The 26,122-nt window shown below is 58.7% G+C and overlaps 4 protein-coding genes across 4 annotated transcripts; 1 reads left to right on the forward strand and 3 right to left on the reverse strand.

Moving 5' to 3' along the window:
- Positions 1 to 561: 561 nt before the first annotated feature.
- Positions 562 to 1,638, forward strand: B0H18DRAFT_1088487 (kinase-like domain-containing protein; the record flags this gene model as incomplete). Its single annotated transcript, XM_048032239.1, has 6 exons — positions 562 to 688; positions 767 to 843; positions 904 to 1,050; positions 1,131 to 1,198; positions 1,273 to 1,407; positions 1,611 to 1,638. 6 exons carry the CDS (start codon positions 562 to 564, stop codon positions 1,636 to 1,638), a joined length of 582 nt encoding a protein of 193 aa, XP_047885389.1.
- A 2,200-nt stretch (positions 1,639 to 3,838) lies between these two features.
- B0H18DRAFT_961160 (uncharacterized protein) lies at positions 3,839 to 4,844 on the reverse strand (the record flags this gene model as incomplete). Its single annotated transcript, XM_048043037.1, has 4 exons — positions 3,839 to 4,135; positions 4,191 to 4,374; positions 4,410 to 4,654; positions 4,710 to 4,844. 4 exons carry the CDS (start codon positions 4,842 to 4,844, stop codon positions 3,839 to 3,841), a joined length of 861 nt encoding a protein of 286 aa, XP_047885390.1.
- A 6,067-nt stretch (positions 4,845 to 10,911) lies between these two features.
- Positions 10,912 to 13,569, reverse strand: B0H18DRAFT_828051 (uncharacterized protein; the record flags this gene model as incomplete). The annotated part of the gene is made up of 8 exons (XM_048039365.1): positions 10,912 to 11,012; positions 11,064 to 11,799; positions 11,868 to 11,983; positions 12,034 to 12,225; positions 12,275 to 12,807; positions 12,858 to 13,028; positions 13,079 to 13,260; positions 13,312 to 13,569. Coding segments are annotated over 8 exons (2,289 nt in total), but the record flags the coding sequence as incomplete, so codon positions are not given.
- A 108-nt stretch (positions 13,570 to 13,677) lies between these two features.
- B0H18DRAFT_890257 (uncharacterized protein) lies at positions 13,678 to 13,914 on the reverse strand (the record flags this gene model as incomplete). Its single annotated transcript, XM_048041300.1, has 1 exon — positions 13,678 to 13,914. The coding sequence occupies one exon, from the start codon at positions 13,912 to 13,914 to the stop codon at positions 13,678 to 13,680; it is 237 nt and encodes a 78-aa protein (XP_047885392.1).
- Between the last annotated feature and the right edge of the window lie 12,208 nt (positions 13,915 to 26,122).

The raw sequence follows: 26,122 nt of genomic DNA on the forward strand, positions 1-26,122 counted from the left end.
GAGGGCCACAAGATGAGTCTTTTGATGGTCGGCGGATAGGCTGGCAGACGATGCAGTAGGCGGGAGACGGCTGAGCGGGCAGGCGGGAAGGTAACTGAGTGAGCGGGTGAGAGAGCAGAGGCGCGCCGTCGCCTCCAAGTGCGAAGCGCTCACTTCGGCGAATGCCGACTGCAGCCACCACTGCCACGACACGACTTCGCGCTGCGGCTCTAACTCTAACTAAGGCCCTCTCCTCACGTCCGCTGCCCCAGCGTCCCTTTCACCAGCTTTATCGCCCTTGCCTGCCTGCCGCAGATCACTAGGCCACGCAGAGCGGCCTATTTCAAGACGGGCGCGCTCAACGAGCTTCAGTGATGCAGCTCGCAAACTAGGTGAGTGCCCCGATATTAGCTTGATGGGCCCGCCGCGTCCAAGCCTGGCTCACGGAGACGACGACCTCGAGGAGCTCGCCCGCCTCGGCGAGGGCGCCGGCGGCGCCATCTACAAGCTCAGGGTGAAGCGGACAGGCCAGATCATCGCCTGCAAGAGGATCACCACGCTCGAGGCCCCATGAAGTAGCTCATGCGCGAGATCAAGATCACGTTGAGCACATCTCACCACAACATCATCCGCTCCCTCAGCCCATACATCTCGCCCTCCTCCAGCGAGGTCAAGGTCCTCAGGGAGTTCTGCGAGGTGGCAGCCTCGAGTCCACCGGTAAGCGTCTCAAGGAGACCGACAAACGCGTCACCGAGAACGTCGTAGGGCGGATCGCCGAGGGCATGAGCTCTGCGACTTGGTGTCTCCGGCGGGCTCATCAACTCCATGGCAGGCACCTTCACCAGCACCAGTCTCTACATGGCGGTACGTCCCCTTCCCAGGCTGATCGCCCGCTGGCGTGCCCTGTGCTGATCTGCGGTCCAGCCGGAATCATTGTCCAGGCACGAATACACCATCCAATCGGATGTCTGGTCGATGGACATCTCCCTACTTGAGCTAATCCAGAACCGCTTCCCCTTCCCTAGCGATCTTGCCGCGATTGAGCTCACGATGTACATCACCCAGTCCGAGGTACGCTGCTCCTCCCCATCCCTTCTTCTCCCGTCTCTCACCTCCCGCTGTTCTACCACCATTCCCATCCCACGCTACAGCTGCCAGAGCTTGAGAACGAGGGCCCATTCACCTACAGCACTGAGATGAACGAGTTCATCAAGCTAGTGTACGTCTCGTTGTGGCCTATCTGTCTGTCCGTTGTCATCCCCATCCCGTCTCACATCCCCTCCTTGATTGCAGGCTGACGCGAAACGCTGCGCTCTGCCCGATGCCTGCGAGTCTCCTCCAGCACCCGTGGATCAAGAACGTCAAGCAGCATGAAGCCGACATGGCTATTTGGATACGCAAGGTCTGGCCGGGCTGGCCCAAATGCAGGTCATAGGCGAGATGTAAGTCACATTTCCTCCCCATCTCCTCTCTCTTCACTTCGTGCACGCGCGCGACATTGCCGCGACATCTTCTCTCACGCATGCACGCTGATTGGGCGTAGAGCCTACTGAGTAAGATTTGACGTTTCGAACGGTAGACCCGGAGTGAGATTCGGCCGTCTAAGACGGTGCAGCCGGCGCCGGCCGGAGGGGTCCGGGTCAACGTTGCAGACGGTAGCGTACCAACGTTCCGGCCGGAGGGCTGGCCGGCCGGATACGTCTCGTCCCCAACGTTCCGGCCGGCCCTCCACCCTGCCCCTGCGTCCCCCAGCGGTGCACCCGGAGCATCCCATCCCCCGTTCCAACGTTCCGGCCGGAGGGCTGGCCGGCCGGATACGTCTCGTCTCCAACGTTCCGGCCGGCCTGCACCCTGCCCATGTGTCCCCCAGCGGTGCACCCGGAGCATCCCATCCCCCGTTCCAACGTTCCGGCCGGAGGGCTGGCCGGCCGGATACGTCTCGTCTCCAACGTTCCGGCCGGCCTGCACCCTGCCCATGTGTCCCCCAGCGGTGCACCCGGAGCACCCCATCCCCCGTTCCAACGTGCCGGCCGGGCACCTCTCGTCTCCAACGCTCCGGCCGGCCTTGTACAGCACCGGCTTACCGCTAGAATTGAGCCCTGGATCAGGCAAGCCAAAGGAACGTCGGCTGGTCGGACGATGCGTCAACAAATGGATGGCAGATGATAATATTATCTCCCATCAATGTTGATAAGTAGTGATCATGCTGCGGGTCAGCCATCCTTTCGAGTCCTTATCTCGGCCATGAGGAAGCCACATGCTATACACAAGGTAACCATGAGGCCGCTTTTTTTCAGGGACGTGCATCCGGCGTTGTCTGGGGACTTGCGACGTCGCTCGTACGACTCTGCATCAATCCCCACCATGGTCACAGTATCCCAAGTGCACAACCAGTACTGCTCGTATCTGGAGGCATTGTACCTCTACTTCCTCTCGGTGCCGGCATCGCGCCCCGGCGCCGCTCCGCTTCCCGGACTACTCCTCGACGTCTATCTGGTTCGCCAGGCCAGGCGTGCAGCGCAGATGCTGGCCGACGCGTACAGGAATCGCCGTGAGCACTCATCAATCGTTCGCCTACATGCTCATCCACTCATTCACCAGGCAGGAACTGTACCGTGGGATGCGTCGACTCATCCATGCACTGTACCGGACGATGATGAATTGGCCGCAGTGCAATACGAAGACTGCCAGGGTCCGCTTACCATCGCTGACAATCAGGGCCGGGTGCTGATGTGGCACCTTCCCGGCGTGATCACGGAGGTCTTCCAGGTACGCCAGAATACATATGTCCACCGCCAACTGTCTATGACCGAGTACAAGAGAGCAATATGGCACGCCACAATCGGTCTCAATCCACTTCTCTCCCACAATCGCCCCAAGGCGAGTGCAAGCTGGAGGGAAAATATTGAGAATTTCCGGGAGCCGCAGGAGGGGGACGACCTTAAGCCGGCGTGTGTCGCGTTTTCACCGGGGTGGTTCTGGCTCGGACACGCTGTACGTCTCCGGATAGACTTCCCGAATTGTTCGCTCAAAGTTTAGCAGGGCGCCAACGACGTCCCACTGGTCTCTCGATTGCTCACCGATCCGAACACCGGCCCCGCCGGTCGCATGTGGTTAGACCAGATGGCCCATCCGCATATCATCATATCCGGCATGCTGCGCATCATGCATCCGGATTTGTATGACGCCGGTCGTTCCTCTATTGAAGCTCTGCGAAGCGACCCGGACCGGGCCAGCATTGTAGATTTGTGGCACAACCCGTTCAATGCCCTTTCGGTAATCACAAACCGAGCGAGCCCGGTACATCGGGACATGCTGTCTCCGAAGGAATGGTACGACATCCTGATGACGATTGGTGGCGATCCCGAGCAGTACATCAAGTTTCCGACTTTGGGTCTCCGACTTCCTTACAAAACCGGAACGGTCACCGCATTCTCGGGCACTCGCCTCCCCCATGATGTTCCACAGGCGTCGGCGGAGCGGTTATGTGTGGCATACTTTATGCGACGCAATGTACATCGCTGGGCTGGGATGCCGGACGTGAGTTGGCGGAACACTTGGGAGTGAAGGTACTTCGAAAGCGGGATATGTGTTGGGCTGGGGGGGAAATGGGTTCTCTCGTTTGGGCACTCGTAGTGTTTAGGGTTACAAGACCAGTACTCAACCACGAGTCCAATTTACAAATGTGTGCACTTCACTAGCCCCCGACATACACCTCGTTGACCGGCCGAGACTGAGGTTCTTCGGGCCGGGAACACCGTGTATCATCTCGGCGAAATGTGCAAGTCTTCATTGTAACCAAGCAGTGGGAGGAATACATGAATGGAACTTGGGTGGAATGACGCAAATTCTACACTACTCATTCACCAGCCTGAGTGACCCGGAAATGAGACGCCACTGCCGGGGCCCTTGGAGTCATCCCGCGCTGCCAGGCTTCCCACTCTGCCGCATTCGCTCGGGCGGCAGCGTGCCAGAAGTTGAGCTCCGCCCGGATATACATATCCATTGTCTGCATGGCCCCTCCAAGTTGCTCGAACCACTTGAAAAGATCATTCGACATGCGTCCCGGCATCATTTCCGGGCTGAGGGGCGGGGGGTTCGGAAAGCGGGGGAGATATGCCCGGCTGATTTGCTCGGCACGAACAGTAACTCCGTCCTACGACACAAATGTGCATAAGCAGAGCACGCAAATGGTAGTTAAATCGTCGTACACGCAACTTCTCCAACTCCAGTTGCTGCTCGAGACGGCGGTATTGTTCTCTCGACGCTCCGAGCTGCTCGGCGATGATCTGATCCATGTTGCGCTGGCTTTCACGCAGCTCCTGCAGAACTGCTTCCGGAGTGTTGCTTTCCGGTAGGGCGGGGACGGTTTGCGGGAGTTGATCTTCCGGTGGCCTGGGATTAGCATCGCTAGAAACTTGTGCTTAGACCGAAACACTTTACCGTTGTGCTCGCAGGAAGGATTGTCGCTGGTTCCGGTGGGAGCGGGCGTCGCACTTTGCCCTGGTGCGATGCCGGAGACAGCCTCGATCACATTCGTGACAATGGCCAAGTCTTTGCTTCCCCGGGGTGCCACAATCTCACAGTAAGTGGTCATTGCTTCGGTAAGACCATACGTAGCGGCCACCTCTGGCTTCAACAGCTCCTGGAGGCCGATCATGAGGGCAGAGACCGACTGAATGTGTCGTATGTTAGCTGCACGACAAGCAAACGATACCGGGGCAGCTTACGATGCCCACGAGAAAATTGTTAAGGGCGCCGGGCATCGCAGGATTCTGCTTGGCCTCGGCGAGGTTTTTGAGGGCCTTCGGGATCATGATGTTTCTTTGGCTGTCCGCGAGGAGTTCGGCGAGCATGGTGTTCATTGTTGTTGAGCAGCTCGGTCCAGACGACGCGGATACTGTACGATACAGGAGTAGGTGTGGACAACATGCGAGTGCGAAGCGTTATCATCAACTGATCGCCGATGCTGAGCACGTGATTACATTCGGGGAGACATGCCTTCTTGGGTATAGTCTGCTCGGCACGTGTGGCACGTTGCCGACAGGCCATTTCGCAGCCCGCCTTCTGTAATGGTAACTGTGATATTTTACCCCCATCACCTTCCTCAATCACACCAAGCTCTTATTTGTGTTGACTTGCCATATGGACATGGTGCGTTCTCATTGGTTCCGCACCAATCCCACCGCGCGCATTAACTGGCATTGGCAGTCTTTCCGGCTCGAAGCCTTTCCTTTCCTCAGCTGGGGATTGCTTCCATTCGCATTGTCCACCCCGTGAGTGCTTCCCACGGTTCAATGTACATCAAGATTGTGACATTAATATTTAGTCATGCCGAAGTGGTGCCCGAGCGGCCACACACATATTCGATCAGGCGATATCTGTGTGGACAGATCCATCAGGAAACCTACCCCACACGAATTTGTGGAAATCTGCACAAATTCGCACAAATCTCCTGGAGACCCCATTTACTTGACCCCCCCAATTCCCTCGCTCGAATTTGCATGAATTCACATCCAATGGCTGTGAATTGCAAGGAAATACTAGCTCAGCCATACAATTTGGGTACTTCAATTCACATTGTATTGCACGTATTTACACACATAACTACTACATCCACCCTACTCAACTCATACCTACAGCTGGGCATTCACCCAGAGCACTCGCTGTTGCTGTGCCCACCCCCTCGTCCGCTCGTCTGGTTGCTTGCTTGCCCATCTGTCCGCTCGTCTGCCCGTCCGCCCACCTGTCCATCCATCCGTCTGCATGCCCGCTCAGCTCCCATTTCGCATCCTCCCGAGCCATCCCACTACACTGTCCGGTTCACTCAACAGCAGAACATCAGCGCCAGAAACAGCACGACAGCACTCACCTCGCTCGTCGCCGTGGCGCGGGTGACGGTCTTGTGAATAGGTTGGCCGTCCGACGGAAGCACGGGGAGAGGCCGCACGGCGAGACGTACCGCCAGTGCTCGCTTGCGTGAATGCCTCGGAGGCAAAGACCTGCTTCGCAGGCTGGACACGACGAGCAGGTGTCGTGCCGCATGGAAGAAGAGTGCCTGCGCATCTCGTACGATGCTGTGGCCCATCTCGTGCGCACTGTGCCCCAGAGCGGCATGGGTCTCGGCACGCTGTGCGTGTTGTCCACCTGAGAGACGCAGGCCGGGCAGGCACGGGCTCGCGCCATCGTCTTGCGGGCTGCACGGCGGGCGAATCCGAGTCACCTCACCACGACGCACGCACGTCCCGCCCAGCACTCTCCCGGATCCGCATGTTGACGTCGTAGGGACGTCCACGGACCCTGCCCAATCAACGCGCACGCGTGGGTCATCGAGCATAGGCCCGAACGTCAGTGTCTGTGGCACGGACGAGGCTGCCATCTATGCCAGGTGGCGCCACGCTCGCTTCCGCGGACGTTGCCCGGAAAGGCGACGGCGACTTGGCTGCTGTCACGTCGCTGACGAGCACCCGGGCGAGGCGAGGTATATAACGCCGAGTCCTGTGGAGGGAGAGCGGCAAGGTGAGTTGTATGCTTCCTGCGGCAGAGTGGACACTAAACTAACCACACTTTACAGCCTGAGGTTGGAGCCCTCGTCGCAACAGGTGAGCAGGCTGTTCGCCGATGGGCATTGAGTGCGAGCCGTGGGTACGCTTGTCGTCGTCGACAGCAGGTGAGTCCGCTCGAGGCTTGATACCGTCTCGGGTTTCGCTCACGATGATGACCTCCTGCAGACTCTCGACGAGTACTGCGTCAATGCGGGACGGTCTCGATCGCTCGCAGCATGAGCGGAGAGGCACGCTGCCCGTTCATGCGTGAGCACGATGGGATGGACTTTGACACGGGCGGTGGGTACGCCTAGCTCGTGCTAGCTGCGCACGTTGCCGGGGCGCGCCGTCTTGCAGACCGGTCGTTGTACATGTCAGATAGTTAGCTCTGTGCACTCACGCCCGCTCACTCTCCCACTCCCTCGTCCGCTCATCCGCCCACTGTCCGTCCGTCGGCCGTGCCTGCACGCAGGGCATTGGCCCCGAGTGCTCGCGGTCGTCGCACTGCACGTTGCTGTGTTCTGTGTCTACGTTAGTGAACTCGTTCGCGTGCGTCTTCACTCACCGGTGGACTCTCGTCCTCGCTCGCCCTCGGCAGCCCCACCCTTCCCTGTCGTCCGTTCGTCATCCGCTCGTCATCCCCGCTCGTCTTCCGCGCCCGACGTCTGCTCGTTGTCCCTGCTCGTTGTCCGCGCCCGCCGTCAGCGACAGTGCAAGCGGATGGGCGAGAAGGTGTGGACACGGAAATTGTCAGTAGGTATGCTACTCACCTCTTTTTTTCGTGGCTATGCTTTCCTTTCGTTCAACGCTCCTACCCCTCATTCCCACTCATTCTCGCAAACACCTCTCTTCCTGTCTCTGCGCTTGTTGCACTCGGGCTTGCGCTGGCGCGCTCGAACTCGTCGTGTTCGGGCTGTGGGGCGGCCCGAATGGCATTGATGCGTGGTCGTGGAAGTTATCTGCATCGGTGGACGAGCAGATAGGCAGACGGCCAGTGGGATGAGAGAGGGCGAGTGGGTAGTCGGGCGGACGGACGAGTAGGCGGATGAGCACACTGACGGCCGTATGCGAAGGGGCAGCCTGGCGCGAGAGAGCGAGCGAGCGAGTGTGCCATAGAGTTGGTGGACGACCGGATTCCGATGTGCGACGTGGCGAGGTGAGTCATGTGACCGAACTCACTCAGGGCAGGCATACTTGCGACTTGTCTGACTTCTTCGTCTCGCGCTGCTCAGGCTGCTCACCGTTCTGTGCTGCCACAAGACTGGTACGCTCACGACCAATACGCTCACCGTCGAGCGAAACCAGTCTCACTCAGCCACCGTTCTCGCCCGCCGTCTCGCTTGCCCACCGTACTGGCACGCTATATCCATCGCACGCCCCGACGTCTCGCAAGCTCGCCGTCTCATGGGCCCTTCATTTCGCAGGTTCGCCATTTCGCAGGTTCGCCATCTCGCAGGCCCGCCGTCTCGCAGGCCCGCCGTCTCGCAGTCCCGCCTGCCGTCATGTCCGAGAGGGATGGGAAACTCCTTCGAAGAAGGAAACACAAAGAGGTGTGGAGGTTCGGATCGGAGAAATCGCAGGCGAGTATCCCCAGCGTGTTCTACGTCTTCGCAATGCTCGGTGCTAGCGTGGGTCTCATAGCGTACCAATTCACAGCCCGATCACTAGAGCCTGAGGCTCGACGGCCGAACCGCTGAGGTCGACTTGAACTCGCGCAACTACCTGAATTATCCACACCACTCTATCATGTCGTCCCCGTGCCACCACTCCTTCTAGGCCGACATGTCACGAACTTGCGGTGCCTCAAGGGGCCGAGGCGCGCCGTGCGCCTGCAGGTCGGGGCCGTATGGGGCATGTTCTTCCTTCGCACATGAAGGCCAGGCATGACCGCAATGCGCCTGAATAGTCGTCGAGGCCGTGTATACTGCGCTATCAGAAAGTACGTCAATATGCCGAGTTCCACCAAGGGCTTGTGAACTAATTGATAGCCACAACGCTCGATGTGACTGCCTATGGACGGGACACACATCAATGCGTCTTCCGTTGCCGTCTGCTCCTCCCCGACACTCTGCTTAGCTAGCACGCGCGTATTCCACGTGTCATATCCCTGCGTGCTCGACCCACACAGACCGCGCCGCCGAGCCCTGGTCTCGCTCCTTCCGCCTCCTCGTCCAGCAAGACCAAGCTCGAGCGTCGTCGAGAAGTCCGTTTCAAAGATCGCGCCACACTCTTCTCGGCGTGCAGGCACGGACGGAGGAGGGGCAGGGCGCAAGATAGTGCTAGGGAGCGGTTCGTGAGCCTACGGAGCAGAATGCGAAGATGGCCCTGGCTACGGTAGTGCGTCTCATTCGCTCTTATGTCACTCGTCTTTGCTGATCGATGCCTTCGCCAGTTCGTCGTCTGCACAAGGGATACCTCTCGCCCACCACCTCGTACTCCTGTTGTCTGCCCGCCGCCTCGCTCGCCCGCCGCCTCGCTCGCCCATTGTCTCGCCCGTGTACTCGCCGTCCCTCTCGCCCGCGCCCTCGACCCCCAAGCCGACGCTCGACGATGCCATGACTCTCGGCATCAAGGTCAAGGCGCCAGTCACCAGTGACCAGCCCGCCATGGCGAACTTGAAGGAGACCCGCCATCGTCTCGGCTCCAGCGTCCACATGTCCTCAGCATGGTCCCCAAGCTGGTGGCATGGACGCGTTGCTCGATGATATGGCTCTCGGCGCCGCCGGCTTTCCCGATGTCTTCCGCAAGGACAGGTACGAGATTGTCAAACGTCGTCAGGGTCTCACTCACTTGGTGCTTATGAGTAGTGATGCCTGTGCGTGCGGATATCAGTATCGCCATCGAGGGCGCTACTGCCGACGGGGCCTGCCCGTGGCACTGCCGACATCGTCTTGACGGAGCCCGGTCTCTCCTGCATCGCCGGATCATGCTCATCTTCCAAGGATGCACTGGCGGCACCGCCACTCGTTGTCCGTTTGCAGCGCCACGGTTCGTATTGTCGTTTGCTTGGCCGTCTTCGCCATGTGTTACCTATTGAAAAACACTCATGTATACATACTTTTGTGCTCGAACGTTATATGCTGCCCCGCCGACTCGGAGTCCCCTATTCTATTAATATTACACAGTATTTCGGAGACCTGAGACTACAGCCTGGTGCGAGTGAACATCCACTGTGACTTGCGTAATCATACTGAGTGTGGATTTGACAAATACTCGCTGCGGGCATTTTGGTGACGTTTGAGAAGTGTTCGCGCCGGTTTGGAAGCCGTTTACACGAGAGGTCGCGTCGGACCGATTTGGCGCCGATTCGCGCCACATTCGCGCAGGGGGGGTTTCCTGATGTCGTCATGTCGGTGACGTACGAGAGCAGCGAAATGTCCCTTGACATTTCCGGGATTGATGCCAGGCTGGAAAGGATTATGTTGCTGTTTGATGTGGTGGAGGCGCGGGATGGAATGTTGATGGATTGAGCCCTTGGTTCCAAATGCTTACACATGTATTCCTGCTGTCGTGCTTTCAATTGCTCCAAATGAGCCAGGATGATCACCGAACTCCCATTACTTGGCATGCGACATTGCAGGATGCCATCCCGGGCAAAAGTACATTTCATGTCCTCGTATGAATTACCAGAGCACCGACAGTCCCTCTAAGATACAACTTTCTTCTGCCAAGCCCACGCGGGCACTATGTATACAGGCATACGACATTCCGGCCAACACCTCGTTCACCTAACCCGGGCCGAGTATTTGCCTGGTCGCTCGGCCCGAGCTTTTGAAAGAGTGCTCGGACCGAGGGTTTGGGAAGTGCTCGGGCCGAGAGTTGGGCACACAACTGAGGCCTTGAGTTCTCAACATTTCTCGGGCTAAGAGCATGCCTGATACCTCGCGCCGAGAGTTTGGACTGGTGCGCGGGCCGAGAGTTTGGTCACATTCTCGGGCCGAGTTTTTGGACTGGTGCGCGGGCCGAATGTTTGGTCATATTCTCGGGCCGGGAGTCTCGACTGGTGCGCCGGCCGAGTATTTGGTCATATTCTCGGGCCGGGAGTGCGGACTGGTCCGCGGGCCGAGTGTTTGGTCACACTCTCGGGCCGGGACTTCGGGCAGGCATTCGGACTCGGAGCTGGGACCATGGGGCCAGACAGCTCGTCACAACCCTCGGAATATGTAAACTGTGTAGCCGGGTAGGTGGTACGATCACAAAGTGAATTTCTATACTACCACTACATCACGACATTTGGCTCCAGGTACAGATCCCGCCATGCCACCTTCGCATCTTCACGCAGGCGATCAAACAGTGCGCCTTGTGCTCGGCAGTGCTGGGAAAATCCTGGGTACTCGGTATCGGAGTTAGTGGTCGCTAGTTCCCGCCACCGGCATGCTTCATGATCAAAGTATCGGCACACGGAGTCAAGCTCCCTGCGCAATATGGCGGCTTCTTCCTCCAATCTGTCGACCTTTGAACGGGCATGGAACCACTGTACCCTGTGAACTATGCGCGACGTCAGCGAGTTATTCAATGTCCCACCGCCGTCTCACGTACTGATCCCCAACTCGTCATTGCTCCGTATGTCCCCACCGACGTTAACATTCCATATCCACGAGGGGGACTTGTGCCGTTGGCCGGCCTTGTTGGGCTCAGCAATGGCGGTTACTGTCTTTAGATCGTCTGGGGTGAGCTGCTGATATTTAGCTTGATCCTCTGCAGACAGGCCGAGCACTTGCATGGCCGCTCGGGCACGGCGATAGATTGCGGCTTGAAGCTGTACAGCTCGGTCGAGTTTACCCAACTTGGTAAAGGATCGGGTGCGCTTCTTGTTGCCATCTTTCCTCCCGTGCCGAATGGTTGTCTGGAACTCAAACGACTTCTTGCCGATGAGAATCCGAAGCTGCTGCAAGGCATCATTTGCTTGTCCGCGCCGCAGAGTGAGCTCGTGCGCGGCCAACCGTTGCAATCCATTGGCGGTAAGAGCATTCCGCGTGAAATTCGAAGGTAGCCCGAGTTTCGTATGTTCCGCCGCCTTCACTGGGTATGGTGCGGGCGGTTTACTGGGAAAGATGGACCATGGATTGTTGGCATGTGCTGGGGGATCGTTGGGATCGTCTTCCCACTCCGCAGCCGAGTCGTCATCCACTGCTTCCTCCTCTGCCACACCCCAGTCATGCCTTCGGTGAATTGCAGCCGCTCGCCGGTGGAACCGCCGGATCTGACTCTCGAGAGGCTTCCTGCGTTTGGCCAGCTTTAACTCTTGAGCCCCCGTCACAGTGGCCCCCATTTGCTTTATGTCTTTCTGGATTGCGAGTCTGCGGGGTGTCAGAAGTAACCCGGAAAAGGCGGTCAAAGCACTGACTGTTGCTCTTCAAGCTTAAGGCCGTCGGCAATCCAGTCTGCTGTGCCAACGCGGTCCCCGCCGTCACCCTCTTCTTCTGCCAGCTTAATCTGAAGTTCGAGCCGCGAAGGCACTGTCACCAAATCAGCCTTGAGCTCGGCATGGAGAGTAGAGTGTACTAACTAATTTGTTTCTTCGCTTGATACCTGTCCATTACCTTCACATCCCGCAGCCTTCGTTGTTGTACTATCCTGAGTTCCCTCCTCCACTCTCCCAAAATCTCGGCATCGACACTGGCCTCCTTTGCGGTGAGGTCGGCCTTCATGTCGGCCAGCAGTGGCCGATTGGCTTTGATTTTTCTTCTCAGCGAAGCCACTGTCCTCCGTCAGCCCAATGTGTGATGCCACAATCAGGTAGACCATACCCATGGTGATCATCTTCTTCCAATTCCAATTGTTCATGTGCCGGTCGAGGGTTTCCTGCCGGTGGGATGTTGACATTGAGCGGGTACTACCCGACACGGGATTGATCCCCGACCATTGGGTTTCGATGATCTCGCCGTCAGCTTCCCCGGCCCCCTCGGTGAAGGTGAGAGAGTGCCGGAGCTCGCACTCCGCCTTGTGACCGTGAATGTGAAAGAGGCCAATGCACTTGTATAGGACGAGGCCCCCCGGCATTTGAAGGTAAGGATTGTCGTCAAACCGGTCATTGAGATGGACGTGGTACTGGCACATGATGTCGTATGATACATAGACGTGCCCAATGCCTCTCGAGCGGTAGCCGAGAGCATTGGACAGAGAGTAGTCCATGTTCATCTGACGTTCACCCTTCTGATAGTTCACTACCGAGTGCGGAAGGAAGCACCCGTGCCTCAAACAAGATGTTGCGCCGATCCCGGTGACAGCGAGCTTATGCCGGTCGGCGTTGGCCTGGGAGACCGCCTTGTGGTCGTTGCAGCTTGAGTGCTGTGGACGTGTTAGCCACACGTTCGTATGCCGGCTGTATACACCCTCACCATCTTCACGTCCTTCGCTACTCTCAGGTGCTCCTCGTATGGGCCGGGATGAACCATGAACATTTTCCCCGGCATCAACGGTACGTCGTTCTCGGGCTTGCGCATTTTCATTTGCTCGGCGTGGAAGTTCCCATCCATGACATATCCTCGGGCATATAGGTACCTCCAGAACAGTTCAGCTGGCGTATACCGGCGAACAGAGTAACTACTTACTTCCTATCATCCACCTCCCAGTCCTCGGGTATGTTCACTCCGGGCTGCGGACATGCCGGGCAAAAGTGAGCAAGGTCTCCGTTGCCCGGGGCCTCTCGCCACTGTGGCCCGTATCCAAACTGTTTCTTCGCCTGGAGCAACGCCCATTCGCGGCTCACTCTAAGCAACTCAAGGTATCGATCCTACTTCCATTTCAATCATGTGGTGTGCTGGTATTCTGCACGCTCACTCACCGGTACTTCATGGGGAAACGCCGGATTAGTGGCCCGTCGAATCCGTGCGTAGTAATTCATGGCGGTAGTCTTACACTCCAGATTGTCCAGCAGGAAACCGTCAAGTGCCCCAAAGGTGAAGCATGTACGAGCCTTCCGCTGGCTCGCCGGATACAACCCGGCATCGAGAAGCTGCGATGTATGGTCACCGGCGTCGGGACAGCCGCACCACGTCACCGGGAGGAAATGCACCCCGGTGGTGTCAACAATAGTCATCATTGCAGGCGGGGGTCGCGGAGGTGAGTCGGCGTGGTGAAGAGGGTCCCTGGTACGTCGCCATCATCGTCGGCCGCGCGATCGGTCGCCCGGTCCATCTCCACTTCCTCGTCATCCTCCACGACAACCGCCGGCTGGGGGCATTCTCTGCCCCGGTGGCCGAGAGTATTGAACTCCAACTTGACGGAGCCATGAGGGCTCCCAGTATCCTCCGAGGTTCCACTGCTCAACCCGGTGGAATGGTGTTCGCCGGTGCTCGGCGAGACAGCAGGTCGGGCAGAAGATTGGATAACCAATGCACGACATGCACTTCCATACCCCGCCGCCACTGTTGCAGCTCGAGCACATATAGCTCCCCTCGGCACTGAGCGCGGGAGGCTTGTAGTGGGCGTACAACGATCGGAGGTAGTTGTGCTGGAGGGGAATCCACTCTCTAAGCATCTCAGGTTGTGTCTGATTGAATTGGTGAGGCTCTGTCTACGATACAACATGGGCACTTGGTATACCTGCGGGGCACTCTGTCGAACTGTGGGGAACTCGCAGAAAGTCGTGTTGGCAACATCATCGGTTGGTGGCGTCCAGCTGGACTGTCTTGTTGTCGACCGAGCGGTTCGATGGGGTGTAGCCGGCGGAGTCTGCAACCCGCTATTCTGCACCTCGACAAGCCGTGACCTCACTCCCCTTGCAGTCCTTCTTTCGTCAGTGTGAGTTCTACCACTGCAGGAGAGGTTGCCGTTGGCCGCAGTCGACCCATGGTGTTACCAGAGCAATCAACAGCTCAGCAGTTTGACGACGGCAGAGTTCAGCTCTGTATTGCCATTGCTGACGTCAAAACTCCTGCAACCATTGCGATTGCACTAGTGCAGCAGTATGCAGCGGGCCGGCCGCACGTGTTCCGGGTATGGTGCGGCCGGGCCGGGATCACCGACGTGGAGTCGCTAATGTTGCAGTTCGTCGTAATCAGACAGCATTTAGGATTCCATGATGGTTCTCATGAGAATGGGCGCGTAATGGCCCGGCCGGACATTAGTCAGTTGCGTATATAATGATGCGGCCGGCAAGATGTCGATCACAACGGTCCGGCCCGCCTGCCGGGTCACGTGTCCGGTGCGCTGCGTTTCATCCAGTTAGACGAGTGCCAGAAGCATTTCCTGGATGCTATGTTGGAGCCAGATCGGTTTCAGCCTGCCCTGGCTTCCCGGTCGGGACGGCCGGTGATGGGCCTTGTCTTAACCTGGTAACGGAGTCAGTGACCGGACCCGGCGGCGAGCGGGATCTGCGATGCGGCGAGTACCATGGAACTGGAGAGCTAACAAGTCACACCTTGGTGACTCGCTGGAATCCAATGTGGGTTCGTCCGTGATGCTCCGGCCGGCACGCACCCATTCTGCGCGGCCGGGGAGCCAAGACAACAGAATGTGGTGATTAGGAAATAATGAAATCAATGCAATGTTATGACTGAAGGTAGTATTTTGGTGAACCCGAGTACAGCTGGTTATGTAAGCTCAGAGTCCAAGGGTTGTGGCGAACAAGGTGGGGGTGTCACCGAATCGGTCACCCCGAGGCTACCAAACTCTTGCCGTCAACATCTTCGTCAAGAAATCACAGCTTGCTTACGCTGCACCCTGACCTCGTCACCGCACTCGCAATGGGGAAAGTCACCTGGAATGAACAGGACCTCGTGATCCTCAACAGCAATCTGGAGGACTATCAGCAGGCTACCGAGGATCTACAGCGGCGTCAGGAGCTCGTCGAGAACAGCATTGAACGGCTCCAAACGCGGAGGGGGATTCAGTTCGATGCAGCTCTACGAAAGGTACACATTCTACATACTTGATGTGACAGTTAGGGATGACCTCCGGCAGCGCGTCGAGAAATGGTACTCCAACCGAAGAGCATCAAAGGAACAGGTGAAGAAGGAGATGTTCAAGCTCGGCAAGGACATAACGTGGAGGACGGTGGCCGCGCGGGACCGGGAAGATGAGCTCGGGGAGATCATGTCTAGGATTGGTCGGGAGCGGGGGAAGGATGGGTCGGATGAGGAGGAGGATGACGACGAGGGCGAGGAAAGGGAGGAGAAAGAAGACAAGGGAATGGCGAGTCGCCGGATCCCGGGCATCTACCAAACCGCATTGAAGGAACTGTGCGACAATCTGTCGCCGGAGGACCAGGCCGAGTACATGCAGGTAGCCTCCGATTGGAACACCCAGGTCTGGCCAGCGGACCTTCAACGGAAGCAGCTAGAAAGGCATGGTGCCAACATGATCAGGGACTTCATGAAGATCATGTGGAGGAAGTGCGGCGCGAGGTGCTTCCTGCTGTTGGGGATCCCGATGGATAACGGGGCCAGTGGTGTGTTGGAGTACGTGTGCCGACCTTAACACATTGGTGTAGTTATTAAAAGATCAAACCAGGTTCGACTTCAACGACGAGATGTTTGTTGAGGAAGGCGCCCCTAAGGTGCCGAAGTTCACTGCGAGCGAGCCCAGTTCAAAACCGGTCTGATGTATGGGATGTGGAAGAAGTACATTGACATCGCCTTCGGTATGTGAAATGCTTGGGCGACGCGTACGAGGCTTGAATCATGAGCGACCAGATGCGCATGGATTTGAAGACGAAGCCGATCACGGCCCAGCATCTCTGATCGAGAATATGGACTGGGAGGAGGATGAGGATGGGTACCCACTGATGCCGGAGCCCGACCACGACTGCTTCAAGAAGACGAAGCTCAAGAGGCAATTTCTGGCGACCTTTGTTCGGAAGACATATGGTGCGTGTGTCCGGGATCCTAACCGATTCTGTTTGCGTCCGGTATTGACACGCATTCCATGATTGCCATTGCATCCACAGTTAATTTCACCGGACGATCAACAGTCAAAGTGCCCTGGCAATCGCTGTCCGAATTGTCCGACTCCTTCATAGATCCCGAGTACCTCCCTGCCGGCAGCGTCCTGAGTGACCCGAACAAGATGCGCACCGGGGACCTTGACGCCATCCTCACCCACTGGCGCGAAAGGCAAAACGAGCACCCACAGGGTCCCGTGCTGCGATTCAGGGCGTGGAAGAACTCCAAGATGGAGATCGTCGTCCCACAGGAGCTGAGGCCTAAACCTCCGGCAAGGCGCCCACGCCCCAAGCCTCGGCAAGCCACTCCCGGACCGTCTCGCCCACGTCGCCGGCGGTCTCCCGCCGACGTCGCCAGCGATGAGGAATCTGCGGTGGAGACCGATGGAGAGGAGGACTTCGGCGAGGTGTTCAAAGCTGACTTCAGTACAGATGAGGAGGAGCAGCCGGTGAAACTGTCCCCGAAGCGCAAGGACAAGGGAAAGAAAAAGGAAGTGGTTCCCGCGTCGCCGGATGAGGACACACCCCGCCAGCCCGAAAGGACAAAGGGAAGGGTATCGTTCCACGTACTGCGCCGTCGAAGCCCGAGCCCACTCGTCGGGCATCCGGAAATGACAGCTCGGTCACGGCAGGTCAGTCGGGCAGACTCAAGAAGCCCGCAGCAGTTGCAGCGGGCGGCAAGGTCGTTGACGAAGCGGGCAACACGACCTCAAAGCCGGCAGCGAGCAAGTCCCGGGCGGCAAAGCGGGTGTCAAGCCCACCAGTGACCGGCCCGAGCCTGCCCCCGAGCCCTCTGTCAGCCGGAAGCCCGTCAAGCCCAAACCAAGGTATCGTACCACCACTGATCAGCAACCGACAAGGTCGCCAAGCAGCCTGACGCAAAACCGGAAGCTGGGCCCAGTCGGAAGAGAAGGCTCCGGCCGAATCCGATGCCGACGACGACAACGAGGTGGTCATTCTGCCGACGCCGGGTAAGTAACGGTCAGTGTCGCATGTGCCACATCTAACATCCTTCCATTTGTAGTCAAGCCGAAGAAGACAAAGGACGTGCCGGCCGTGCGCACGGGTCGTCCTGGACCACAGCCACACGAGGACAGCCCGGCCGTCGCCGGCAACACTTGGGACGAAAGGCGGCAGTGGATCAAGCAGCTAACCGTGGACGACGGCGTTATGAAGCTCGTAGACAATCTGCACCACCTGGTGGGTGTATCATTTGAAGCCTGGGCTGCGTGGTGTTGACGAGCAGCGACCAGCCGGAGACCGGAGCATGGCAATCCAAGACGAAGTGGGATTGGGCCAGTTGGAAGTACCGCCGTGCAAGGTGCACTCCGGATATCCATAGGGACAAGGGTGTTCTCACCCAGTTCCGCTCCTGGCTCACCAGAATCCGCACAAGCCTCACCGACACTCCGATGGGCCGGGAAGACGGCCTCCTGGTCACACTGGCCATTGCAATGGTTGTGAAGGACGTCGAGAAGAAAACCGAGCACCGGAGTGACGAGGAGGCAGAAATTCCGCAGTACGTGCACGAATCCCAACTGACTTACCGCTTTGTCGAGGAATTGGGGGAACATTGCACCGAGATCGCGGACCTATGGTCGGACATGGCATACCGCACGCAGAAAAAGCGGAAGGCGGATGGAGAGCCCGAGAAATCATCCGCCATCGGTGCCCGGGCAAAACGGGTCAAGCCGAACGTGTCTGCATCGCCGGCGCCGGGAAAGCGGTCGGCAAAGAGCACGAAGGCGACCAGATCGTCCACTCGCCGGCGTTAGAGATTTGTCCGGATGTCACGTTTGTACACACTCAATTGCAATGAAATGCCCGCGATGCTGTCTGTCCCACCTCCTAACATGGACCTCTCGGGCCGAGTGTTTGAGGATATGCTCGGGCCGAGAGTTGAATGAGTTGCTCGGGCCGAGAGTTCGGTGAGATTCTCGGGCCGAGGATTTGGTGAGATTCTCGGGCCGAGAGCTCGGTGAGATTCTCGGGCCGAGAGTTCGGTGACCTTCTCGGGCGAGCATTTGGTGAGATTCTCGGGGCGAGAGTTCGGTGAGATTCTCGGGGCGATGATTGGTGAGATTCTCGGGGCGAAGATTTGGTGATATTCTCGGGCGAGAGTTCTGTGAGATTCTCGGGGCGAGGATTTGGTGAGATTCTCGGGCCGAGAGTTCGGTGAGATTCTCGGGCCGAGAGTTCGTTGAGATTCTCGGGCCGAGAGTTCGTGAGATTCTCGGGCCGAGAGTTGGTTGAGTGTTGGTGGGCGGTCAAGCTCGGTGCTCGCTTCAGTCTAGGAACTGCGAGCTACTGTTTATTTCCTGGCCACAAGATACATTGTACAGATATTCGAGCGTACGTTACAGGTACATTGCGAGGACTCTATCATACTACGACCCCTGGCATCTCTCACTCCAAGCCATTAGCACCGCTCGTGTCCTTCGGCGAGCCCAGCACGGGCGGTTCATTGTCTCCAGACTGAGGGGCCCCGGTCGACTGCTCAGTCCCAGTATTGTCGGTTGGGACAGGGGGCAGAGGTGGGGTGCTTCAGCCGGCTGAGGTGGCACGCCTGGCATGCTGGAGGAATCCCCGGGACGGCAGAGGACCGGCTGGTTGGTTTCGACGGCACGACCGGTGGCGTCCCGGAGCCTGCTGGGCTGCATCGGGGTCGGGTGCAGACTGGCCGCCGGAGTTCGAGCCTGACGGGGCCGGGAGTGCGGGACGGCCACCTCATGCGGGGTGCCCGTCGCGGTTGTCGGCATTGGCAGCGCGGTGTCGACCGACGGCGGAGGGGAGGTGCGTTCGCGGCGGCCGCCAGCATCTGGGGCACTTGACTGAACAGGGGCCTCGGCATGAAGCTACCCAGTCCGCCCGCGCCTGTGCCAAACTCGCGACTTGCCCATAGGAGGCGGGGTGGCAGAGCGGGAACCGCCGGGGGTCCCTGCGTCGACGGGCCGGGCACCGGAGCCTCGGATGTGGCTTGCGCCGGGGCCGGCTAGGTTACAGCGTTAATGTGCCGCTCGGACATAAAGGTGACATCGTAAAAGAACTCACTGTAGCGCGCGCACTGGGCGGCGATGCTTGCATGGGGACTGGTGGAGGGCGGGCCGGACCAATAGCGACGGCCGGCTGGTCTTCCACATCCTCCCCCCGAGCCTGACCTGTTCCCAGCGCCGGCCCAATGGCTTCCGGTGCGGGTGGTGGTGACTGGGACATCGACCGTCGCCCAGGACTGTTCATCTCCGCAGGGGCCCTTCGTTCCCGCCGTCCACCATGTCGCGCAGGGCTTCGATGTACGCCGCCTGATTGCCCCCGCCCAAGAATGTAAGACCTGAAGGACATGTTAGCCCGAGAAAGCGAGGGGCATGGTGCGACTTACCAAGCAACCGCTGGTGCTCCAGCAGTGCGTTGTTCATCGCCTCCAGGGCAGCCACCTGCTCGTTGAGCCGCCAGACGTTACCTTCGAGCTCGCGGATACGTAGCTCAGTGTTCGCGGCGAGCTCGGCCTGACGTTGTAAGACGACCACGGGAGCGCCGAGAGAGCCGCCATCCCCGCCCGGAACCACTGGATACATACGCCCTACGACATTAGTGGGCAGTACCAGAGACATGGGTACCTTTCACTTACTGATATCTGTCGGGTCGGGCGGCGGGTCCTGTGCAGTCTTCGCCCGCTTCCGTGGGGGCTCTCGGCCGGCATCCGCCTTGGATGATTCCTCGCCGCGGTCGGCCCTCCCCTTTCCTTTCGATGGTGCAGCACTCCGTCCTCGCTTCGCGGCTGCTTCGTGACGGGCATTGGTCGCCGCGAAGGCGTATTGCTGCGACGAGTGCTTCGCCGCGAGCCTGTTGTGGCGACCGAGCCGGTGTCGCTTTCGTCGTCCGAGCCGGCGCCCGTGCTTGGGGACCCTCGGCACACTCTGCGACAGGTCCGACACCACACTGCTAGCTCGAGAGCCAGAGCCTGGCGATTTCTTCGACGATGTCGCCCGGCTGCTCTTCTGTGGCTTGAAGGTGCCCTCAGTGTCAATATCTACGCACCGTGTCTTCTTGACGTGGCAGAAATCGCACGCCGGGACCTTCCTTTTCTTCGGCTTGCCGTCCTTACGGAGTGCTGACACCTCGGGTACCGAAATGTAGCACGGGAACCCCTTGCAGGCCGTGCAAGGAGGGTTCTGCAGAGGATGTGAGTGTGGAAAAATCAGGTTAGATAGGCGGAACGTACCCTCAGGTCCTTGTCAACCTCCTTCCGAGTTTCCCCTTCCGCGTTGTAGTCCATTTGCCAGGCGGCACGATCCTTCTTCGCGCCTTTGCGGCCTTCGCGGCCTTCGCATCCACCGTTGCGTCGCGCGTGTTCCGCTTGAGGATCCCTTTCTGCCCCGCTTTCCCTAACGCCCCGTCTGTTACCAATGCCCTCGCGACCGAAGCTCAGATACTCACCTTTTCCCTTCGACTTGGCTTGGATTTCCTCCTCCTCCTCCTCCTCCTCCTCCTCCACCTCGTCCTGCTCCTCCGCCTCCTGCTCATCCACGGAGTCATCGTCGTCCGGGCGTGCGCGCCGTTTACCTTTTGCCGACCTGGGCGGAGTTGCAGCGCGTTTACGCTTCTTCGACGCAGCCGACCTCTTTCTCCCCGAGCTGCTCTTCTTCACCACGGCCCGCGATTCCCTCGGCTCGTCCTCGTCGATCTCCATCTCGTCCTCATGCACCGGAGCCTCCTCCTCACCATTTGAGTCGTCTTCCGCAAGGTCCCGGAAGCGTACGGCGTGGCTTGGGCGGGATGGTCCCGCGGCTGCGTTGCCGTGGCTGGCGGCGGAATACAAGCCGGGCGGGGCGAGCGGGTTGTACCACTCGCAATCCGGGAGCCTGTCATCGAGGGGGGAAATCCGAGACAGCCTCACCGGGACTCCCTCGGAGTCGACAAGGTTGATCTCGAGGATGGCCGAGAGCAGCATCAGCGGGACAAGTGGAAGCAGCTCGAGAGGCTTGTCCTCCGACCAGCACAGGGTGATCTCCTCCATTGCGTCACGCTGTTCCACTCTCTCAGCATGGCTTGTGTCATGGGCAAGACATGTCACTTACCAGGAGGTCCACGAGAGGATCGAGCTGCAGAGTCCAGGGTCAACAACGCGGGAAATACACAGCGAGTATGCAACACTCACTATCTCCTCCAACAGCTTCTCCTCCTCGTCCGGACGAACCATGCGCCCCCCCAGCAACGTTACGAGACGTCTGTTTGCCTCCTCCAGATACACGGCGATTTCCGCCGGCGACTTTGCCGTGCGCGGAGGCTCGGGGTTGGCGGATGGTGGGGCGGTGGCGGTGGCAGCGTCGGTCGACATTTTGGGCGAGAGCAAAAGCGAAGCAGAGTGGATGAGGATGCGAGGACGGCGCGGCAACAGACAGTGGACGCGGGGTGATGAAAGCAAGAGACAAGCGAGCCGAAGCCACACCGATCGTGAAGATCAACACCGACGGTCACGTGCACACGGCGGGCCGCGGGAAAATTAACCGAACATGAACATTGTGATGGCGCGTCGCGTTGTTGTTGCCTTCCATCATCCAAGATGTCTACGCAAGGTACGGTGTATTCCACCCTCTGTGTTCTATTGCTGACTACCCCGGATAGGTTCTTCCGCTCGACCCGCAGCAGCAGAGGAAGATTCGAGCAGTGCTCGCATTCGGGCCGATGTGACGTTGGGGCATACGGCTAAGGATGCTGCGGCTGCTGAATCTCAGGTACGTGGACGTTCAGCTCGAAATTCGGTATTACACTAACAACAGGTCGTCTTAGCGGGCGACACAGACAACGGCCAATGCGGATAAGCAAACTCCGGCCACAGCAGCCGGGGATATGAAGGCGCCAACCTACCGTGTGCGGCCGGGAGGGTTCAATGTCCCGATGAAGCGCAAGGGCTCGCATGCCCCGCCCGACAATGTACGTATATTGGATCATTTACTCTAACACTGACCGACGTGTATGCAGGGCCAATCTCACTCTGCCCGGCGCGAGACGGATCCGTGGATGGCGGGAATCATCGCAGGCCCCGAGAAGCGTGTCAAAATCTCGGTGAGTGCGGGTAGTACAGTACTTTGCCAAATTCGTCACGCTAATTCACCCAATAAACCAGCGAACCACCACACAGGTTCTCCCGGCGGACGCGGACAAGGGGGTTGCGAACGGCGCGCAGGCTATCCGAGGAGAACAAAGCCGAGATCCGGGAATGCAGGTAAGTCTTCTCCACGTTACCTTGTTCATTATCTTGTCTTCCATTGTTTTCGTGCTTACTGCGATGCCACACCTTCTAGGCGAATCCACCTCCGGCGCAAGTCGCTGCCGGGGGCCCAATCAGGCTCGGACGATGGGGCATCCCTTTCAAGCGCAAACCTGCGGTAAGTCATTGGAGCTGGGCTGGTTGCTTTACACTCACAAGGCGTTGCATCAGAGCCTCACCGAGGTATCGATGCCTACGGGTTACTCCGCGTTGTCTCGACAGCTGCCTCTCACGGGAAAGCAAGTGGGACCGAACGTCAAGGGGGGGGAAGCAAGTAGTGACTCCGACGTCCTCATTGTCGGCCACACAAAGCCGGCGACGCAGAGCACAAGTGCGGATTCTGACGTGGAGATGGTGGACGAAGGGAACAAATCCCTGAAAGCCGGTGCCACCCAGATGAGCCCGCCCCACGTCCCCGCCTCTACAAACCCTCGCCCACGCCCTCGCGCTCTGAAGGTTGCTCGGCCCGACGTGATTGGCCCCGCCGCGGTGGGTCAGGACAAACCCGCTAAGCCCGTCAGTCCAGCGGCGCAATCGGTCAACTTGGGGCACACATCAAGGCCCCGCGTCCAAGCTCATGCCCCGGTTCAAAAGAAACCGGTGTCTCGTCACGGTGCGAACGAGTCTGGCGGGGCTCCGGATCCGACCATTTTCGAAGACAATGAGGGCGAGGCCTCGGTACGTGTTCATGGGATATTTCGCGACTTATGCTCATTGTAGTCGTTCCCAGGCTTCAGAAATTACGCAAGGCATGGAGAACAGCACTGAAGACGGTGAGTGACCTTTGTACACAGCTCTTCGCAGCCTGGTCTTCGGCACTGCACCCATCGTCCGGGGCGTGCTTCAACCGAATGCCATATGCAAGCCCGGTTAGCGGTGTAGGCTTGGGCGTGCATCCGGACTTTATGACAGCCGAGTGTCAGGTCTGATGCGACCATGTTTATAGCATACCGAGTACACGACGAGACCATGCTGCTTGGCAGGGAAGAAGACCCGTTTTTCACGTTTTCGGTGACAATGACTGATCGTCACGATCCCGCAAATCACTTGTGGGAGGCAGACAGTCACCCCGATGTGGACTGGCCGCCAAACTGTACTGTCGTGTTTCCAGTGTGCGATTACTTGATTTACTAACATTTCGGTACTCAGTTCCCGGCCCAGCGTTTACCGGTGCCACACCGACAAGGTGGCCGAACTACAAGCGGAGAAGGCCATCATCATGGCTCGCATTGACGCACTGACTGCACTTCAAGCAGCGAACACTCGAAACCACCGCGCTGTTGACTGGGTGACGGAGTACTATCAGGCGCGGAGTCGTTCGGGATAACGGACATAGTCGCAATGCATGTAGTAGTTAGATACGATGCTGTTGAATGCTACCCTGGTCTGTGGTGACACTCACGCGACCGCCCAAAGAAATTCATTATAAGCCCAGAGTATGAATGGCGAGACAAGCCAGCATGCTATACGAGAGGCCGGCCGGACCGTTATAACGTCGGGCCGAGCATGCCTAGCCAGCCCCGGGAAGGTCCTGCATGCCATACAGAGGCCGGCCGGACCGTTATAACGTCGGGCCGAGCAGCCTAGCCAGCCCCGGGAAGGTCCTGCATGCCATACGAGAGGCCGGCCGGACCGTTATAACGTCGGGCCGAGCAGGCCTAGCCAGCCCCGGGAAGGTCCCTACATGCCATACGAGAGGCCGGCCGGACCGTTATAACGTCGGGCCGAGCAGCTAGCCAGCCCGGGAAGGTCCTCATGCCATACGAGAGCCGGCCGGACCGTTATAACGTCGGGCCGAGCAGGCCTAGCCAGCCCCGGGAAGGTCCTGCATGCCATACGAGAGGCCGGCCGGACCGTTATAGCGTCGGGCCGAGCAGGCCTAGCCAGCCCCGGAAGGTCCCTCCAGCTATATGAAGCCCGGCCGGACCGTCAGGACGAGCCCGGGCTAGGTCATACATGCTATGCGAATGGCCGGCCGGAACGTCTCAGCTGTAGTCTCCATAATCCCCCATGACAACGGCCGCCACGTGTAGCATGGCATTGATGGTACACGCCGGGGCGCTGGGAGCGGTCGTGTTGACTCCCGGCCGGCGCGTTTTCACATGAGTAATCGCATTGTACGGCCGAGCCTGCAGACGGCTCTGGAGACCTATGTATCCTGGACACCCACACCTCCCTTGTATCTGTTCAGCGCCGGCCGGAACGTTCGCAGCATCGCCAGGATCACCGGCCGGAACTTACAACGCCCGAGTGTTTGCTCCGGTCGGCCTCCGGGCCAACGTTGCAAACGGCCGAATCTCACTCCGGGTTTACCGTGATAACGGGTTAGACACACAAATAATGTGCTAATTTCTCGCAGACGCAGGCGGACTTTATGAGGGAATGGCTCCCGCATCGCGAGGACTTCCTTGAACGGCTTATTGATCTGGAAGCTCCACGCGAGAGGCGGCGGTGCGCCGAGTGCAACGCAGAATGGAGTCCTTGGAGATGCATTGACTGCATGGGCCAGCCGAGCTTTTGTACAGGTGCTGCGTCACTGAGCATAAGCGAGACTTCCTGCATCGGGTGGAGCGTTGGATTTCCGAAGACGGTCCGTTGCCAGCTGACCCCGAAGTCCAGGAGCCTGACGAGGCGTCCGAGTGGGAGGATGTGGAAAGCGATCTCTTTCCCGCAGAGCCCTCGAGGCAGCAAGGGCCTGTGCTTGGAAGTGCGGTATGTACTTATAACGGGGTCGGAAATGATTCTGACTCCAATCAAGGATTTTTCAGACAAGCTCATTGTACAATGTTGGCGCCCGCCTCTTTCTCGGACATGGAGGCGCACCGTGCCCGCTTTTCTCCCTGATTAGCGGGAAGGGTTGTGTCACAAAATTACCGTAGTCGATGTTACAGGGGTCCACCATGTTCGAGTCACGTTCTGCCAGTGCTCGAAGCCCGACAGCAAACCGCGGCAGCTTCTCGCGCTCGGACTCTATCGGCCTCCGTGCGCCCCCCGCACCGCCTTCACCTTCCGAGTACTTGACGACTTCTTGTTGGCCACAAGATTTCTGGCATTGCGGCTCAAAGCTACTTCGAGCGACTGCGACGGCTTACCAGCAACGCCTTTCCGGCCGTGTTCCTGACGTTCCGCTGAACCTCCCATGTCATTTGTCTCACTTGCACCAGGATCGATACAGAGAGCTCTTGCGGACCAGTCGGCAGTGGCGGAATCTCAAATATCGCAAATGGCATGGATATGGCCACGGACGGGGCCCCGTAGGTCCCGGGGATCTTGCATTGGATGTGTTGCGTGTCCGCGACCCGGTGTCAATCTGAAGGACGGCTGGGACCGGAAGCCAACCAGTGAGTACGTCGCGTATTAATAATCACCGTACTCACCATGGAAGGTGGAAATACACACAGTCATTCGTTATGGACGGTAATTTCAGCGCTGAGCATTTAAAAA

This window comes from Fomitopsis serialis (assembly GCF_022376445.1).
Source record: "Fomitopsis serialis strain Sig1Antser10 chromosome Unknown B0H18scaffold_245, whole genome shotgun sequence".
Lineage (NCBI taxonomy): Eukaryota > Fungi > Basidiomycota > Agaricomycetes > Polyporales > Fomitopsidaceae > Fomitopsis > Fomitopsis serialis.